Raw genomic sequence first — 20,170 nt, 5'->3', positions numbered from 1 at the left:
AATCTGCTACAGGCAGTAGGTAACAAGACAAACCCGTTCTAGTCTGGCTGGCTTTGTGTATATACTGCTTCTGCACTGACAGACCCATGCAGAAATAAAACTATTAACTGACTTAGTTTAAGTTGGAAAAAGCACTTAATTTTTGTGCATTTGATCTTGAATAACCACTCAATCAGGACACCCAGCAACTGCCAAGTTAGATGCAGTGTACCTTTTGAGAGAGAAGCAGATTTAAGTTCCGTAGTGAAAGGCTACACAGCTTTGTCTTAGCTATGACTTCTGTACACCTCCTGAACATAGGCATGCAAGTGATCTTACAGTAGGCTGCTTTTCTCTGGGAAGTAATATTAATTTTTGAGTAGCACGAAGAAAATCCTGACAGACAACAAGAGAAGTTTTCAAAGCTGTCACCCACAAAAGATACTTTCACCAATCCAAAAATATTTAATCTTTATTTAAACATTCCAAATTGAGATTTGAAGTGAAATTCACTGAACAGATGCATCTGGGCTTCATTACCAGGTTGAAGTAAAAGCTTCTGTGAAGCACAAGAGAGAGGCTGTCAAAGTCTACTTTTAGTTGTCCTATCACTGTTAAAAGATACAGAGTTATGGGTGACATCAGTTCAATTAGCTGTCTCTAAAGTGCAGCGATGCACTGAAACAAGGCAAGTATTCTATTTAGATGACTCAACTTAGTAACTTGATGGAAGCTAAATAGAGCCTGCGGAGAAGTCTTGTTTCCATATGAACTCTTCCGGGTATTCATTTCCCTCACCGCAGTTGTCAGCACAAGTGTACACCACCAGCGTTCCCCAGTCAATGCTTTCTCCAAGGCTGTCGACCTGAAGGTGGTTCAGGAGCTGTGGCATAATCTTCAAGGAAAAAAAAAACAGTTTAGAGGCAGGCCACAACTCTCCACCCTCTCCCTGCATCTCTCCCCAAAGAAGGGTCCTGCCTTCATTTATGTTCTCTTACACCAAAATCCCAATCACAGCTACTAACAGAGCAGCTCAAATACAATAAATTTGGAATTCCCAAAACAGTGTAGTAGATGCACAGGGAATGAAAGGCACGGCCCTAGTTATTTTAGATACAGAAGTTTTATTGACTAAAACCTTTGCCTGATTTGTAAGCCTCCTTCCATTTGAAATTACCTTCATAACTATGTTTTGCCTTTGCATGACATTAAGTGCATTCACTGTGCACATGCTTCTCGCATATAAAATTCTACAGCTGAGTACTTTCAGCTAGACACATCCTTCACATTGTGAAGGCTTTTTTTTAAAAATATACAATACCAGATGCCTGTTACTTATGAGGTGGTTCCATATTCACAACTGCGCCATTTTATGGATGGTGCAAGTTATCAGATAGAAACCCACCTTCTGTATGTGGAAGTCTTATAGGAAAGATCAGTTACAATAGTAAGGACTCCCTACAACTTAGCATAGTTTGTAGCGACTTCAGCTACCTTGTTCTAATGACAAGCCAACACCTATACAATTAGATCCTGTTAAGTCTGAACTATATTAACCTATAATAGCATTAAGTGAATGTACATACCTGGAATTCAAAAATCCGTTTGGCACCACATGAACAATCTGGGATATCTTTTTCTTCAGGAATATTTTCACCTGATACCCAGATCGGGCCTTCTCCTCCTCTGCAGTATCTAATAATCTGTAATAGAGCGGAAGTTTAAGTTCTCAAGACTGTCTCTTCATATATTTACTGACAGACAAAGCTGTAAGACAGTGCAGAAAAAGGTCAGTTCCTTTAAGTAATACTCATGGCAAAGTCATCGGTTGCAAATGCAGTATTCTAAATAAGACAGGTTCTTTATTTAAGTTTTCTTAACCATTTGAATCATGCAAGTATTCATACAGCATTTTTTTCAATGATCCAGGGATAAATGGCAACGATTTGCATTTCTCTAGTTAAGGGACCCAGAAATGCTAGGTCATGTATTTTACAGTCTTGAGATGGAAGAAGAGCTTGGATTGATAATTAGCACATAGAAGTGTACAGGAAACTTGGGAATGCAATCCAGCTCTTCTGTTTGCAGTTCTGCATCTAAATGCAAGGGGACTCTCCTCATGTCCCAGAAGGAGGTATTTTCAGATATTCACATCCTTTGTTGTTCTGTTACTATCTAAATATTTATATAGCAAATCGGGCATTATCAACAAGAGGACGCTAAGGCAGAGCAGTCAGTATGGGGAGGTCAGAGAGGGAGGTGACAAACCTACCCCAAGCAGAGGAGGGAACAGACTCAAAGCCTCCTACTTTCTGGGTGTGCATCTTAACCCCTCAGCTTCCATGTGAAACATGGAGAGAACTTCTTCCTCCACCGGTTTTATGGATTTAGGCCTATGTTTCCCCGAATGGAACCAGGAACCATGGTTTTGTTTGACCATGTGGCATTTTTCAGCCTCTTGTGTCAGCAAGAAATAGCACGGGGGGAGATTTCTGTTTTAAACAGTTGAAATTTTGAAATCATCAGTAATTTCTTCAGCGTTAAACAAAAGCCAAACCAACCCCCCCCACACACACAGCTGGTGACAGTGACAGAGGTCCTCTCTGCAGTTTTGATTCTGCAGAGGCTGGGGAAGAGAGCGATGGTTCACCACCTCCTTTGGTTAGAACCACTTCACAGGATGGCAGGTCCTCCCCCTTCAGCTTCAGCGCCCCTGTGCCTTCTCACCCTGACCCATTTCTGCACACATGATACATGAGCAGCTGTTAAATTCTTACTTCAGCCTGAATCAAGTTCTGCACGTAAGGAAGATTAGGGTATGTTGGTTAAGGTGTGTGGAGGATGAGGAGGCATCCCCATCGCCATTTCTAACCGTAGGTACAAAAGGCAGTGAAGCATTTTGCAGGTGCAGCAGGATGCTGTGCCACAATCTGTAAGTTCTAAGGCTGCCCTATCTTCTGACCTGCTCTGGTTCAGCAGCTACTCGCTCTTTAAATATTTGGAAGATCTTGTCTTCTTTAGTCTCATGTTTTGCCATTGCTTCCAATGTCTCTTCATCTAAGGATTGAAATGCTTCACCTAAGCAAGGAAAAAACAACCCCACGGTTACAAGCTAATGCAAAACAGCCAAAAATTAAAACAAATATTGCACCTGTAAGTGCGGAGATCCATTTACTAGTTTTAGTTGCATTTTAAACACAGTTGTCAGTAGTGGAAAGGGAAGGAGTTAATCTACCAAAATTTATGGTTCCCATACGGTTCCCAGCAGGGATCGCTGAGCCTTCAGAACATGACATCTGAAAAAGGCCACCCGTGCCGTGCATGTGCCAGACTTCAGTTTCTAGCACTGAAGAGTGCATCTGTTGCACTCCCATGTTCACATCAACATGCGGCACCGAGCAGTCTCGAGATGGCTTTAGATCACAGCAAGGGACAGCTGTGAAGCCAGCAACCTTCCCCTGTCACATCACAAGCTCTCCACCCTGGGCGTGTGCAAAGCCAGCGTGGTGATCTACAGACACCTTGTGAATTTGGGGGAGCGGGGGCTGCACTTCAACTGCTTAATTCAAAGTCAATTAAAATAGCCTCAGAACAGTTTTTTCCTAGCACAGCCAAGGAGATTTGTTACATATTTTCCATAAATTAAGACAAATTGAACCAAACCAAGCCAAGACCATTTAACTCAATCTCCTGATGCCAGCAGTGTCCAGCAGCAGGACACTGTTTTTCTGACTGGAGTCGTTCCTTATCTGCGGGGAGCACACACTGACACAGTGTAACCCCCAGCTACCTGCAACCTCACTGCAGCAACAGGCGCCTCCACAGCTCCTGGGGTTGGCACTTAGTAAGTTCTCTCCCCTGAAAGCAATTTATATTTCAGGATGTCTACAAAAAACTTGCAGCACAAATGACTGTAGATTTAGCCTTTTGTTACCAGTAGTTAACAGTGGACACTTAAAAATCACAGCATTTTATATTTCAAAGTTGTAACACAGGCTTCGTTAGAAAGAATTACAGACAGCATCTTATTTCTTACCTGCACTGCCTGTAGCTCTGAGTTCCTCTTGTTCTTTCGTGTCCTTTGATGTATCTACAGCGCCTTGTTCATCCTCAGGATCTATGCTGCTGTCAGCAGGAAATTCTGGTTCCTCAGGTTCTATCAAAATTTCATATTCTGGAAAAAGGAATTCGTTATGCTCTGGAATTGCATCTGCCGAGTCACCTACAAAACAGAAAACGGATACCATTTCACAACACCATCTCATATTACATGTCCATCTCCCCAAAAGCTACACAGCAAACTACATAGCAAAAATACAAGCACTGCACAAGCAAGAGCGATTTACCTTGCTGCTAAACCTGATTTAAGAAAGATTTATATTAAGGACAGGAGAAAACTACAAAAGGTGATGTGTTGCTTTGAATCTTTGTAAATACAAGAGACACAGAAAACAGACTAAATAGTGTTAGCAGCTACATTTTAAAAACCAAAACCTGCAGTTTGACAGCTCTGTGCGTATCTCATTCTGACTTGCATATGCACACAAGTCAACCGTGCATCAGGTGCCACGAAGCCATACCATTTTTTCTTAGTTTTTCTTTGCATATTGTGAGTAGGCAAAGTTTCCAAATCGGTTCTGTAATGACATTATTAAACTACGTGCTAGTAGGTTTTGGCTTTTCACTATTTCAATTGAATGTTTCAAATGTCTGACCCATAACTCGATTTGCACAAATCGACTTTTAATGTTCTGCTTATTTCCACTACCTGTAATTGAAGTTTTTAGGACTAGCATCCCACAATGTACAACAGGAGATACATCGTACACACCAAGTTTCATCACACCATTATTAATGTGATACTTTTGATGACTAAGAAAATTCTTTAAATACTCTGTATTTGTCCCTGTAATAACCATCAAACAAGCAAGCATTTGAATGAGACGAGAGCAGGAGAGGGAATGGCTGAGGAAAAGGGTCTCTAAAATAGCACGCTCACCAAAGTACTCTTGTCATCTACTGACCATCACAATATCCTGTGAAGGCCTCATCATTTTACAATTTATGAATAAGCCATCTTAGAAGTGGCCTACAAAGGGAAAAAATAGGTCTATGTCCTTTCAGCTTTTTACAACATTAAGGGGGACAGAAAGAGGTCTCTGAAAGAGACCAAAGGTACTCCTTGAATTCATTAGCCTTCCAGGAACAACAAAGATCCCACATTCTTATGTCACATGAAGTAAACATCTAATAGAAAAAAAAAAGCACCTGAAAGAATTACTGATGGTTTCCTTACAAAATCATAGGACAACGCAAAAGACACGAGCTCCCATTTTCTCTCCTGAGCAGGCCCTTACCCCACTAACAAGCACTTTGGGCACGCTGAAAGGACTGCCGCCTTGGCAACGGCAACGCCTCTCGGCGAGCACCGACCCTGTGCCACCCGCAGCTCAGCGGCGACGGAGCCAAGGGCAGGCAACCCTGCAGACCGCCCCCAGACCCACCTCCGGCGGCGTGCTGCCCGCAGGACCGCCGGTGCCCCCGCCGCCAGTCCAGGGCCTGGTGCTCGGGGCCGCAGTAGGCGGCGCGGCGGCAGCGCCCGCAGACGCGGGGCCCCAGGCAACCGCAGACGCGGCAGAGAGCGGCCCCATCGCGGAGCCGGCTGGGGGGCGACGAGGGGGGATCCGGCGGCGGCTCTTCGGGGGGCGGCTCTTCGGAGTAGGTGTCGTTCCGTCGCGGCAGCTGGTTGCGGAACACTGCGGGCGAGAAGCGGCGGTCAGCGGGGAGGCGGCCATCGCCCCCTAACCCCTCCTCACACCTCACCCCCCGCCTCACCACAGAGAGGCCCCCGCGGGCCGGGCAGGCGATAGCAGGCGGCTCCGCGGCAGGCGAAGACGAAGAGGGTGCGGTGGAAAGCGTCGGGGCGCTCGGGCAGCGGCGCGTACAGCTGGAGCAGGAAGGCGCGGGGCTGATGACAGCGGCCGCAGCGCAGAGCGGCCGGGCCCGGTAACCCGACCTCCCCCAACCAGGCCGGTCGACCCCCGATCTTGCTGGGGAAGTATGAGCTGCGCAGCCGCCAGGCGCCGCCCGTCCCCACCGCCGCTGCGAAGCCCAGCTCCACGCCGGCCGCCATGTTGTCGCCGGAAAAGGCGGGCCCTCGCCTCGCGCCGCAACCGACCGCCCCCAACGGCCGCCATGAGGCGGCCGTTGGGGGCGGTCGGTTGCGGCGCGAGGCGAGGGCCCGCCCCGCGCTGTTTCCCGCCCCCCCCCGGCTTTTACCCAGACAGCAACGCCTTTTTCTAAATATTAATTTTAATAGCAAGTCCTTTAATTCCCCCGTTACATTTTCACAGCCATGAAATATTTGCAAACGATCACAATCTTTGTTACAAGTCTAGGGAAAAAAAAAAAAAAAAAAGGTATTTAAGTAGCCGTTACTGTGCGCTCCCCCCTTCTTTTAAATATCAAAAAAAAAAAAAAAAAAAAGACCATGTGTAATCTGTTTTTTTTTTTTAAAAAAAAAAACAAAACAACAAAAACCACAGGATAGAAACACAGTTTGTAAGTGGTAATGGAGAGCTGAAGAACACCTCTGGGCCTGTCGCTTCCAGTCACAGCATCAGGAACCACTTAGAGTCGCGCAGCCACGGGCTTTTGTACAGGTATCCTGGCATCTAAAAAGACAAAGCCAAAAGGTAAACATTTCTTATGCAAACGCTGTAAATACCACTCCGCTACTATTTTGTTCCATCTTCCTTGGTCGTCGGGTGGCACGGTATTTCAAATAAAGAAGGCAGATTCAAAGCTGCAGTCAGTGACACCAGAAAAAGCACCATAAAAAAGTATCATCGGGATTTTTGTACAGATAAATCTGAGGAACTAGTAGGGGAAAAAACCACTACATCTAACGTATGTGCATTGTCTGAAGTAATTTATAACTTGTGAAGCTCTCTTCAAATTAATTAAGAAAACACTTACCAAACATGTCCAGGATTTTATTAACAGCCTCTTCATTTACATTGTAAGTGAATCCATTGGACCTACAGTCAAACGAAAAAAAATAGTGTTTCTTCGATGAATATTTCTTATTCCAGTCATTTCTATACAAATAATCTGAATTAAACATTTTCATAATTACGTCATATTTTTCATCCTACCAGCATACATATTAAGGACACAGCAGACTTCTAAGCAGATTGTACTCACGGACAGTTACACTTACTTTATCCTTCCTCTTGTTCACAGTCCCCATGCCTCTCTCTTACCCTGAATTTTATTACGGAGAATGGCAGGAGAGAATATTTGTTTGTTTTCAACCATGTAATTTTCAAGACTAGCTCTCTGAAACTGAACCCTATCTTCAGCTGATGTCAAATTCCGTTGCACTCGATTGATTTATTCCTTTTACACAAAAGGGAAATATAGCTATAGACATCTATTTAGCTCAGTGACATGTCAGGGGATGTAACACCACGAGTACTCGGTGCACTTTCCAAGAACACTACAAACCTCAACCAATTCATTTCCTGAACAGAGGCATAAGAAAATAGCTCAGGGTCATCAGCTCCCAATGGTGTTCTGTGAAACACTCAAGACAATGTGGGGACCTCTTGTATTGGGGACTTCCATGGTTATACTTTTAAATACAGTAAGAAGCACCACGACACAAGTTAATTTGATAACAGGAAATGCATGTCACTATTTTTTGTACAGCAATAGCTGTTTTTTTAACCTTAGGCCTATATGAACTGTGTTAAGAGACTTTAATGAGTAAGCTTTCAGTTAAATTGCTTTGAGATGTCAGTGCTGAACGCCCCCCAAAATTAGCAGTATTCCTGATTATTGCTTACGTTGCCTGATGAGGCTTATTGTAACACACAGAGTAGCCCTTCTATTAAAAATAAGCAGGACTGTTCTATTTTCTTATCAAAGCCTTGGGAGAAACTTTGAAAACCAAAAGGTAAAAGCAGCCTACTAGTGAGTTAATGAATTTTGATGCTGGGTCCCACAGAAGTGTTTTCACTATGAGGGTGTGCCATTCTGCTTCTACAACGCATGCAGAAAGGAACTACCCGCGTCTTCACCACGACTCGGGTAAATCCAATCAGCCTTCAGTTGACTGGTGGTCAGACAGTCGAGGTTCCGCTGTTTGCTTGATACTAATAGCACAGTCATTAAGAACTGCCAGCGAGACCACACACTGACTTCCACACACCAAAAAGCCAATAAGCCAATGCTACTTACATTTTCTTCTTCTTCACTGCACCTAGTTGCACAAGAGCTGCTAAGGCATTTTTCTGCATGTCAGAAGACAGCGCTTCGTAACACTGCGTATTCCCTACAGAGAAAGCAGAAACACAATTAAACGTTTTATCACTATCCATTGACAGGCTACAGTTGTAAAATCATATTGCATAACAGCCATACACACCCTTCTCAAGAAGTTGAAAAACAAAGTTGCGGACTCCAGGTATGAACTGCTTCTCAGTAAAGGCTTCTTTTGTTTCCTTTGAGAGGTATCTGAAAATTAACTAACATTTAAAAAACCAATTAGCACTTATTTCCTTTTGATTGTCAATTTGCTATTAATTACAAACAAAGATGCCCTCATAAGAAAGCAACATTGTTGCATTTTGAAAAGTGTAGGAGAGGAACTCAAAAGGTATCATTATATAGAGCATCTGAAATTTTTATTACTGTTCAACAGGCATGAGAACCCTAACATTAAAGGTTCAGAATTACTATAATAGTTACCTTAGACATCAATTTAATATTCCTGTTCTCACAATCAAAAACAGTATAATTTAAGCCATATTAAATTAATATTAAAGCAATATCCGTTTTACAGGTGGGAAAAACTGAATCAGTACAGTTCAGCCCAAGTCATACAGCAGATCAGTAAGAGATTCCACTAGGTTCAAGCGTTCACATTCCCACCAATGTTATGCTGACACACCAGAGATTTTAGCCTCCTATTTTTGTATACATCGCTTACTACAGGAGCGTAAGTGTTTGGTCTTATTAAAACCTTGGAAAACCAAATAATTTAAAGAGATCCAAATGGAATTAATGACTCCAAAAAAAAAAAAAAAAAAAAAGATATCATATATGAGATGCAAAATCATTTCTGCACCTGTCAGGACAGCCCACATGAAATGAATTAAGCAAGAGCTCCTCATAAGAAAGAGCAATCAACCTGGTAGCAGCACACTCCCCATGAAGCTTATAAATCTACGATGGGCCATCACATTACATGGTAGGTACTGCTTTAGTCAATTGGCAAAGTCTAAGCCAAAAGCTGAAATCAGGATCCTGGCGGGAGGGTGATGTTTAAGATATTTGTTACTGCTATTTCTCAACTCTTCCACTCCCCAGCCATGAAAACAGTCACTACTTACACTGCAGAAGTATCTCAGCTCTCCTAGTTTCCCTATAAAACATGGGAGAAAAGAGATAATTTTCCAAACAACAACATACCTGATAACCTTCTACAAAAGGTCGGAACATAGCTGACAAGAAAGATACTATAACACTTCCTTTGTCAGTAGGGTAGATTTCCTGCTGAGTTGCTTGAATGGCATCACATTTTGTGAGTAGAAAGCATCCTTCCTCAAAATCCTGGGGGAAAGAGAAGCAGAACTGAAATTTTAATGTCTACACTAAGTGCAGCTACCTTGCCCCACAAAATCAGCAACAAAACCCATACAACAGCACACCACTTCCATTTCTGAACTCAGTTCTCAAGAGACTCAAACCAAAGTTTTCCATATACCAGAAATACCCCTACAAAAAGGCAGCGGGAACGGGTTCTTAAACACAGCAGTACCTGGATGCACAAGAGACCTAAGAGCAAAGAAAGCGGCTGTGGCTGCTATTGTAACAGCCGAGGGTTTTTTCTGTAGGTGGCATTTATTTATTTACTTATTTTAAGTCAGGGTTTGCTTTTATCTCATGTCCACTGTTTGCAATAAATGACAACATAGTTCACTGACCTGCCCTCTACAAAAGAGACAGCACAATGGCCAAAAGTTACAAATTATGGAAATGTCAATGACAAAACCATTTTACTGCCAATATGGGTGCAGGGGGAGATGACACACAGGACACATGGGGATAGGACACAGACATGACAGACACGTGGACGACTAGAGGGGTGGGTTGCTAAGAGATCCCTTAACATTATAGCAACTCTTTCATTTGACTTCAGTAAAGTCAGTCATAGCCAGCCACCTTCCTGTTCCCTGCTTGGTTTTGGTACTTGAAAAAAAGTTGCAAGAGGCAACAATTGCTAACAATGAAAACTAAACATAATGGTGCCCATCAGCCTTTAAAAAAAGGCACAATTCTCTTCTATATAAAAGTCTATGAGATTTTAATGCAGTCACAAGTCTTGAATATCCTTATGAAAATTATACTTTTCTATTTTTTTAAATGCAGGAAAGGTCACAAATATCGCCATCAGATAATTTGGCCTTAGCACTGATAAAAATCACATTTAATCAGTTTTAAATCCAAATAAAAACTGTGGACTTACTAGTTTATATAGGGTATGGCATTAAACCTTTTTTTTTTTTTTTTTTTTACTAATAAACTTGCACTCACCTGCATTTCAAGCTGGCTGGACTAAAGCCAGCTCCGACCCAGCAGGACATGTACAAACTGACACAGCAAGTCCTGCAGAGAGCAAAGCGCTGCCTGCAGTTTTCACAGCTTGCCTGTGTCCAGCTGTGTTAGGAGAGGATGAAGACACACTGAGCCCTGCAATAAGGCAGTATGCGGGAACAATACTGGCTTTGTCTGAGTAATGGCTATACCGGGCAGGGGGTGAAATGAGGGGAAACTCTTCTCAAGGAAATAGGATGCAAGTAAAGCTTCCCTAAGACTCTGCGAGGGACGCTGTTATGCCATTAGGAAAGTTCACACTTCAAAAACCTTCCCAGGCTGCATAGCCTCAACTCCGATTTTTATCAAAATTTTGGCTGCAGAAGTTTTAAAACAGGCTTTACTATAAGCACTTCCCTCATAGTGCTTGCAAATCTGAACCTACACAAGATAAATGCTAGTAATAAAAACCTAAAAGGGCTCAACCATGAACCATCAAAATATTAAAAAAAGTGTTTACTTATGCACAGGAACATCAAAACCTTCAGAGTTCAAGGTATAAGAGAAACATTAGCCGTTGTATAAGCACTACAGAGTAGACACCGCCACGTTCTGCACTCAAGGAGAGGTGGGTACAGAGGCCCACGCTGGGTGTTGGCAGAGTCCTCTGGTAGCCCTGCCATCACAGACCACACACATGGAGCTACACAAAGCGACCGATCACAGCTGCACTAGGAGGAGTACAACCAACCAGAGGACAATAGGCACCTAAATTTAGAATTGCCTACTCTATTTGTCAAAGATAACAAGGGCATACAACGGTTGATCATTAATTGGTATAATACTTATAGCTTAACTTTCTGAAAGAGCAGCAGTGGCCCTCTGCTACACAGCCTGCAAGAGCTTTTAGGAAAAAATATTCTGGTGTAGCCTCAATGAGAATTCCTGTTTTGTTTCTGTGCTGCTAGAACACACCCACTCTGTGACAGGATTCAATTAAATCTACATTAACACTTTTTTCTTCACAGCCTAAAGTCTCTTACATAACTGGAGGAGCACTGTATTTACACTTCACTTAAAAGACAGCTTTACACATATTTTTATATCCGTGCTGGAAGACTGGTAGCTTTATGCAAAAAAGCCAAACTTCTACTACAGTTCATTTTAATGGTTCAGAATTGGGAAGTTTTTTTTTTACTGGAGGGAGAAAAAAAAAGATTGCACATGCAACCTCGTGGATTCAGACAACATTTTGCAACTAACCAAATGACTACCTCTACTCTGACCCCCTTTTAAGTTCTCCCTCCCACTTACAGATCAAGTTGATATTGCTGTACATGTTTATCATAAAGCACTTGTTTGGCAGAGCCCTGAAATCAGATGCTATTTTAGTTGGCTGCGTATTTTTGTACAGTTTTGTACTTTGTACAGTATTTTTGTATAAAGGATGTTTTTACCTTCAATGAAACGCCAGGAAAGAAGATGAACTCATCAGAAAAAACATCTCTCAAGAAGCTGAAGCAGCTATAGATTTCCTCTGAAAAAAATATTGTAAAGTATTATTGTTTAAAAATGTAATTTAAAACACACAAGTGAAGAGCCATTTACTGCTTATTTTAGAGAGAGTACCTGCTTCAAATAAAATTTGTACTTGAGGTTAACACCATACATACACAGCAGAAACCACCACAACAGAACAGCAAGTACTCAAAGCACTCGATTCAACTGTTACCAAAAGGGTTGTAGCTTCTCAGAACATGCACTAAATACCACATAATCAGATGATGCACAAACTAAGGCATGTATTCTGAAAAGTTTCTTTACAAGCCAAGTATCGGATAACACTGAAATACTTCAGAAACAGAAGTGGGAAGAGAAGAAAGACAGAGAACTGGTTGCACGGTACACAAGTGTGAGCTGTCTGTAATTTGTAACTTAAAAAGCTGGTTTGCTAAGCGCCAACAAAATAAGACACTTAAGAACTGGGATCAGCTCACCTTAGCCCTGCCCTCTCAGCAGAACATACCTGCTTTCAAAAGTATCAAAGGATAAACAAAGCAAAAAAGGCAAGAAAAATACCCCCGTCCCCTCCCAAGACATCCACCTTATGCCATGGGACCTTATCCAGAGTATAACAGATCGCTTCCACTAGCAGTCGCAGGTGGGAGTCTTGTGCTCCTCTCACAGCTGACTGCGCACGGAGCAAAGCCAGCGGACTCTCAGAGCTACCCAAACATACCTTTTCTGAAGCTGCGTGTCATCTGCAAGGCAACGGCCACCAGAGATGGACGCACAAACACATTCAGCAGTTGGTTTCTGTAGGTGGCACACATGAGGATGGCCAGAGCACGCTTAAAGACGATTTCCCCTACGGCTCCATCTTCCACTCCTTTGTCATTTAGGACCACGTGCCCATCAACAAGGTGAGCAATGTTGGAATGCAGGGTGAGGCCAGACATGACTGCTTTTTTGGCACACAGGTTATCTAGCAGGAAAACGCAACACTCAGGAAGATGCAGAAGGGAACACAACTCTACCGAAACAACCTAAAATGCACCAGTATTTAAGTTTTATCACTGAAGACCAATTATTACACCAAAACATTCAGCTAGAGAGATATTCTAAAATAATCCATACCAGGAATTGGCAGCCTAGGCATAGTACGAAATGGAGAAAACAAATTTCAGACATTTCTCTAATTAAAGCACTTTAAATGCTTCCACTTGCTAACAATGACAAATACTTCCTTTGTCTCTGGAACAAGTATTCTGAGCCTCCAAATACAAGAGGATAGATCTGTTTGATGGATACATTCATCAGTAAGGAAATGGAGACCATATTTTTGCTTAGGCGTTTCTGACACTTCAAGTTTTGAATCAGATGCACAAGTCTTTATAATGTTTTTCCTCAACTCTCATATACAAGGAAGTCTTCATCCCAAATTAAGTTTAAAGAAATCCTAACGTAAGTATCGTCACATAATATACCCGCTCAAAGAGAAATCAGACTGTACTTAAACCCAAATCTCTTCTTGTTTCATAAGACAATCTTTTAAAAAGCCTAAAGCAAGGAAGTGTGTGGTTTTGGGTTGGCTTTTTTTTTTGCAAACAATAAAGTTCTTTGAAGGCAGCCATGGGTTTCAGAAATCTGTGGGCTTTGGTCAAGCTTTTTTTTGTCAGTGTGACACACTGCGAACTTTATTCAGATAGAGAGCAGCATCTCAAGTCTTGAAAACACACTCACCTTTTTAGAACATCTTACATTTTAAACACTACCAAAGCATTCCCTGCATCAAATGTGAACTCTTTAGCAAGCAAGGAAAGAAGCAATAAAAACTTACTCAACACTAATATACGCTTTACATGTTCGCAGCACCACAAGCATATCAAATCAATATAGCCTCTAACAGGAAAAAAAATAAATCATATTCTTTCCTCTTAATAGATTTCACGTAGAATGTCCTTGCATTTTATTTGCTCTTTCAGACTACTTTGTTCCAGCTTTGTGAAAGCTCCCAAATTCCTCAATGCAGAAGCAGAACTCTGAGCAAGCCATTTTGCAGTTCCTGTTTTTAATATAAAATTTCTAACAGCCAAGCAAATGTTCTGCCTGTAACAACTAACCAGCATGACAAAGGCAGAAACAACTAGCTGTTTGGAGACAGAAGAATGGACAGGGTACATATTGGTGCTGACTTGGTGATGTCTCCAAATTAGCCTTTAAAATATATTTATTCTTTCAAATTATGACAACTGAAAACAAAGCAACACATCCTGTTTCTAGGCGACATGCTTAGAGCGGGGACAGCACACTCCAACAGTCTGCTCTATTCAATTACCATGTTCCCTGACTACACCACAACACTACTAAAGCAAAAGTTTATTCATTGCTGCTAGGAAAATAAACAAAATAAGCAAGCAAACCCAAATGTGGTATGTTTTTCAGTTTACTGTGCAGTAAGATTTTAACTGATGTTTAAATATTGCCATGAAATTCTCCCATATTGCCATGAAATTCTGGTAAAAACCAGCCTGGCAGGAGCAGACCTTGTCTGCGTCCACTGCAGTGCAGGTCCCTGAAAGGAGAAGTCGTTTTCTTCCAGAGATGACCAAGCTCTGTTATAACTGCAGCCTGCTCCTATTCCTTTATTGCAGTACTGAGAGGGATCCTTGATTATACACATGACTACAAAAGCAAAGATCCATGGTTTAAATCTACCCACAGTGAAAAGGTAAATGTACTTGCATTAAACTATTTTTCTTTGCTAGCTTTACCACTTATGTCCTGAGGCTCTAAAATTAATTACCTGCGTCACCTTGGCTCGCAGAGAGAAGTTTAAAACAATTGTTCAGAAAGTTTGGAAGGAGATTCAACCTTTCAGCAGCCAATACGCATATATATATTATACATTCTTTAAAAAGAGTGTGTGTGTGTAAATATATAAATAAAACCACCCAAGAAGCCTCCTCCGCAGACCTAGACCACTTTAGTTTTGATTTTCTCTCACCCATTTGTTCCCACTAGTTCTTTGCGACAGTAACAACTTATACTAGAGTCAGTATCAAGCAATAAACACTGCGTTACACCAAGCTAACTGCTGCAGATCAGGTAATCGCCTGTGACTTAACATAGGGTTCAGAAAGACAGACACTAGGCAAACCTCAGTACTCTAATACAAGTACCTTATAATTTCCCCCCTCATTCCACACTTCAGGATATAACAGTAAAATATGCCTCCACCTAACTGTTTTTCAAAGTATTATCTTCTACAGGCTAAGTCAAAACCTGTCAGGTTTTAGCATCATTTTTAGCCTATCCTAAAATCCATTTACAACGCCAAGAAAAACATTTTGTAAAGTTGTCACCTTACAGTGCTTCCACAGAAATATAATTTATCCTTCATAAGCAACAAAAGGAATAGAAATAACGCTTTCTTTGCATACCAGGCCATTCAATGAATCCTCCAAAAGTCTGTGTTAAGCCTTTAAGCCACAGAGTCTTTTCTATTAGAAGTTCAAAATCCACGGCTGGCAAATTCTGGAGCAGCACAGCAGCAACCAGCACCCACGGGCTCAAAACCATGTTTTCTATTTGCAGGAGTTCCATTTTATAAGCTACATCACTGACAAATTCTTGGATATCCTCAGATGGCTTTTGGGGAAGGTGCCTGAAAAGAACAATGCAGTTCAAGGTAAAGAGCTCCAAAAACTGGGATATAAATCACACCCTTCCTTATTTCTTCTGCATTGCTCCCAGACCCATAACTACTTTACAGCACCTAACATCTGGAGGGTGATGCTATCTATGTGATATGTAGAACAGAAGTACAGAGCAAAACACCAGTAGCTTCATGACAATATTAGAAACAGATCTCTGTATTGATGCTGTACACTCACTATCTTAAAAAAAATAATTCAAAAGCATTGTTTTACATAACAAATTGCAGAAGCCACCCAGTCCAGTCATAGCTACAGCTCCCTGGCACATGCTCACGTAACAGTCTGCAGTAACAAAGCAAGGAGGGAGAGAAAGGTAGAAATTTTAAGTGGCAAAACCTCCAAATTCTCAGAAAACAGAGCTTTGCCTGGCTTATTCATCATCATTAAATTGGCATCTTATGTCAATTTATGCCATAAAATGGCATCTTCCTGACACAGTACAAAGCTACGCAAGTAACAACCTGTTTCAGAAACACCCAATCACCAGCATGATACGGCTCTGCTCAGACAAAACAGGTTCAGTGGTCTAAACAGTCAGATGGGAGAGGAAGTGAGAGAAGTTGAAAACAAAGCACAAGAGAACATCTTAATTATTTTATATAGGTGAGGACTAAACAAAGGCTTTTCCTGTGCAGACACCATGGAAAGATGTGGTACCTGGGAACTAAGTTGTATGGGCACCGATTGATTCTCCCAGATGCCAAGGTTCTAAGTGATACCGGCTGGCCAACGTAGATATGTATGGTACCAAAATTGTCACTGAGGATTCTTCTGGCTTTTAACAACCCCTAGGAAGACGGGAAGAGCAAAATTCAAATTTTGGTGATACAGGGTGTTTATACATCCGCCTATATTCTGTTCTTAAGGAATTTACATACAGATGTAGATTCTTTGGGTTTTGGGACTCCTAGGAGTTCATATGCATAGAGAGATTCTTCTAATATCCTCTCATAGCTGATGCTGATGGGAACGAGGTATGTGTCAAAGACTTCTCGTTTAAAAAATGGTTCCATCACAATGCTGAGAAGACCTGCAAATTGGAAAAAAAAGAAAAAGTGAATCACTTGTCTTTTTCAAGGAGGGAAAAGCAACTGCAATCTAACTTTGAAAAGATATCTTCAAAATTTAGAAACTGCTAATAGGTGTACACTGTGCCTGTTCTCTCTTCAAGGCAGCAGAAGCACAAGATATTGCCCAAGCTTTAAAACAGAAGATGAACGTAAGCAATGCATTTGGACAGCTATCTCTGCTCTTTTCAGCAGCCCCGCTCCGCGCTCATGCACCATCTTCCTTCTAAAGAGTCCCCATTACTTTTACAGTTAGCTTACAGTATTTCCCTGCTGGTCAGGGGATGCCTATTTTCTAGGATGAAAAGGGTGAAGAGTTATGCAATTAAGTACACAATGGGGCAAAGGGAGAGAAAGCAGAAGAGTGTAAGAGACATGTATTGCTGTTCTTTGTATTGCCTTGGAACTCCAACCATAGTGTCTTCCACTACGCCGACAGACCTCGCCAGTTTCCCACCACTTTAACATCCCTTCCTGTCTGAAGAACTTACGAAGCACACAGCCACTAATGAAAACACTAATAATCATAAAAATTCCAAGTTTTCAACAAACCTACCAAACTTTGGAGTCAGAGTCTTGGCGGTGCGGCTTCTAGTCCCTTCGAGAAAAAATTCAATGGGGGCATAGCCACTCTTCAAAAGTAAAACAACAAAAAAGCCAGTCAGAAAAATAAAAACGTTTGTTCTTTACTGCCCACAAATAGTTTTAAGCACTTAAAATGTAAGTAGGTTTTTTTTTTTAACGGAACCCATGGATGTCTAACTTCAGTCATCTCTAAGCCTATATTCAATTCATCCATTGTATTTGCCACACTGTATAGTTAAATTAACAAAAAGGGCACAACCCAAAGCAACTGATGAGCAACGATTTGTTTACCACCCACTGCTGAACTATAATAACAACAGAGCCCATGCGTGCTCTTCACCTACAGCAATTCCGAGGTAAAACGCATTTAATCAGATCACAGTGAAGACTTTCAATCACATAGCTGTAACATTGATCATGTTTCACATGAATCGTTCCAACAGAGTACTTCTTAAGCATACATTTTGACAGTTCAGTGATTTATTTACCCTTAACATCGTTTTTACATATTCAGCAAACACTGCCCAGTAGAGCCTGTTCCCACCGAAGGAACGTCGCATAAAAAAGGCACCTGCCCTTCGTAGCAGCTCACCAACTATTTTCATTCCTAGGAAATCTGAAAAACAATCAAACAAAAACCAAAACCACACACACAAAACTTATTGGTTAATATCAGCCAGCAGAATCAACCACTTTCTCTAATACACTGACTCAATTGCCAGAATAAAGATCTCTTTCAAGGATTCTGTTGTTGCAAATAGCTTTATTTGCTTTCAGACTGTCTAGCAAGACTTATGTAGACATGAATGGCATATAATAATATGCTCTCTTTTTTTTTGTTTTGCAAGCAGCATTCACTTATAGCAATTTATTTTCATAATTTAGATGGCCAGATTTCAACCATAATAAAGACTAAGGTTTTGAAGTACGCTGTCTTATTAATCTTCAGAAAGATCAGTTACCACTGAATGTATCCTAGAAGACACAGAAATTAACTGACCAATTATACTATATTATACCCTTTATGATCCTGACTCATCAGTTTGGGAGGTGTACACCAAAACAGCTACAATTTTTTATAGTTTTCTATTTTTAAGCAATGATGGTCAACACTTTACTTGCAAAACCAGGAAACACGTAACATTAACAAATTTCTTAGGGAAGCATTTAAAACGAGTCTACACAGCAGCTGGCCACGTGCTGCTTCAACCTCCTTGCCACCTCAATCCATGCAACGTTTGACAACAGATATTCACTCAGTAAAATAAATTCATAGTTCCACCTGCAACACTGACTGCCTTGAAGATGTCACACACACACATATATGTGAGATATCTCTATCTCTATATAGATAAAAATAGATAAAAAAGGGATTGTCTACAGGACCCTGGGCAGCAATAGCAGCTGTCAGAGCTTCCCATATGCAGAGGTCCATCTTTTCCCCCTACTCTCCTACTGTCCTCCCTCTCCCACCACAACACAGACTCTATCCCCTTCCTTACTTCCACCCTCCTGCCCCATACTCAACCTCCCAACCAGGATCTGGCTACATGCCCAATGCCTCTCCCCACCACACACTGCCACCCCACAAACTGGAACTGAAACATATCCTTTCACATACCTCAAGCCCACACCACCCCGCCAAGCCCACACCACCCCGCCAGCTCTGTGCCTCTAATCTGACTTTCTCCCAAGGCCTGAGACAGGAACACAATCCCAGCACCAGCTAGATTCCTGCTAATGTACTGGATGAACATGTATTCTGGTGTTACTGGCAACTGTTTACCTTCCCTTAGCTAATCCTCATAGAGCTTTCTCTCTACTCCATTCTGGTATGATCCCACCTGGAGTACTGTGTCCAGGTCTGGAGCCCTCAGCACAAGAAGGACATGGACCTGTTGGAGTGGGTCCAGAGGAGGGACACAAAAATGATTAGAGGGCTGGAGCACCTTTCCTATGAGGACAGGCTGAGAGAGTTGGGGTTGTTCAGCCCAGAGAAGAAAAGGCTCTCGGGTAACCTTATAGCAGCCTTCCAGCACTTAAAGGGGGCCTACAGGAAAGATGGGGACAAACTTTTTAGTAGGCCCTGTTGCGATAGGACAAGGGGTAATGGCTTTAAACTAAAAGAGAGTAGATTTAGACTAGATATAAGGAAAAAATATTTTTATGACATGGGTGGTGAAACACTGGCACAGGTTGCCCAGGGAGGTGGCAGATGCCCCATCCCTGGAAACATTCAAGGTCAGGTTGGACGGGGCTCAGAGCAACCTGATCTAGTTGAAGATGTCCCTGCTCACTGCAGAGGGGGTTGGACTAGATGACCTTTAAAGTTCCCTTACAACCTAAACTATTCTATGATTCCATGATTTATCCATATCGTACTTGAAGCCAAGTGCTAACTAACAAAGCAGAGGCTCTCACCACCTACGAGAGGAAAGCGCCTCTCCACTCAGCACAAGTACTGAGTGGAGTGAGTTTGTAGTTAAGAGTGAGTTTGTAAACTGCATCTTGTAAACGTCTAACACAATATGCAGTAAATACAACTACAGCCATAGAGAACTGTGTTTTCTCTAGAGGCATTTAAAACAACACACACATGCAGCAGTATAATCAAGCTGCAAGCCCCTAATTCTGAGGAACTTTGACCCCAAAACACTTTAAAAAATGTTAATCACTAAAAAAAATCCCTCTAAGCTAAACTAACGGTATCTTAAGATA

The 20,170-nt window shown here is 41.8% G+C and overlaps 2 protein-coding genes across 3 annotated transcripts in view; both read right to left on the bottom strand.

Annotated features, from left to right (window-relative positions):
- Positions 1-498: 498 nt before the first annotated feature.
- PDCD2 (programmed cell death 2) lies at positions 499-6,168 on the bottom strand. Its single transcript, XM_063329091.1, has 6 exons — positions 5,815-6,168; positions 5,484-5,735; positions 4,016-4,201; positions 2,942-3,057; positions 1,566-1,682; positions 499-874 (listed from the first exon to the last, which is right to left on the bottom strand). Exons 1-6 carry the CDS (start codon positions 6,110-6,112, stop codon positions 713-715), a joined length of 1,131 nt encoding a protein of 376 aa, XP_063185161.1. The 5' UTR covers positions 6,113-6,168; the 3' UTR covers positions 499-712.
- Positions 6,169-6,445: 277 nt separating this feature from the next.
- The window catches only part of GNPAT (glyceronephosphate O-acyltransferase), a 22,752-nt gene continuing 9,027 nt past the window's right edge, over positions 6,446-20,170 (bottom strand). For both annotated transcript variants that reach the window (XM_063329084.1, XM_063329085.1), the window contains exons 5-16: positions 17,941-18,068; positions 17,424-17,499; positions 16,679-16,830; positions 16,458-16,588; positions 15,525-15,748; positions 12,821-13,066; positions 12,039-12,118; positions 9,457-9,597; positions 8,411-8,510; positions 8,224-8,317; positions 6,958-7,019; positions 6,446-6,653 (exon numbers count right to left, since the gene is read on the bottom strand). In XM_063329084.1, coding sequence (XP_063185154.1) covers positions 6,610-6,653; positions 6,958-7,019; positions 8,224-8,317; positions 8,411-8,510; positions 9,457-9,597; positions 12,039-12,118; positions 12,821-13,066; positions 15,525-15,748; positions 16,458-16,588; positions 16,679-16,830; positions 17,424-17,499; positions 17,941-18,068 — 1,478 coding nt within the window. In that variant the 3' untranslated portion in view covers positions 6,446-6,609. The remainder of the gene's footprint in view (positions 6,654-6,957; positions 7,020-8,223; positions 8,318-8,410; positions 8,511-9,456; positions 9,598-12,038; positions 12,119-12,820; positions 13,067-15,524; positions 15,749-16,457; positions 16,589-16,678; positions 16,831-17,423; positions 17,500-17,940; positions 18,069-20,170) is intronic.

The sequence above is a fragment of the Chroicocephalus ridibundus genome, chromosome 3 (genome assembly GCF_963924245.1).
Source record: "Chroicocephalus ridibundus chromosome 3, bChrRid1.1, whole genome shotgun sequence".
NCBI classification, from domain to species: domain Eukaryota; kingdom Metazoa; phylum Chordata; class Aves; order Charadriiformes; family Laridae; genus Chroicocephalus; species Chroicocephalus ridibundus.
Note: the sequence above shows the minus strand (reverse complement) of the source record. Positions and strands in the feature narration are given on the sequence as shown.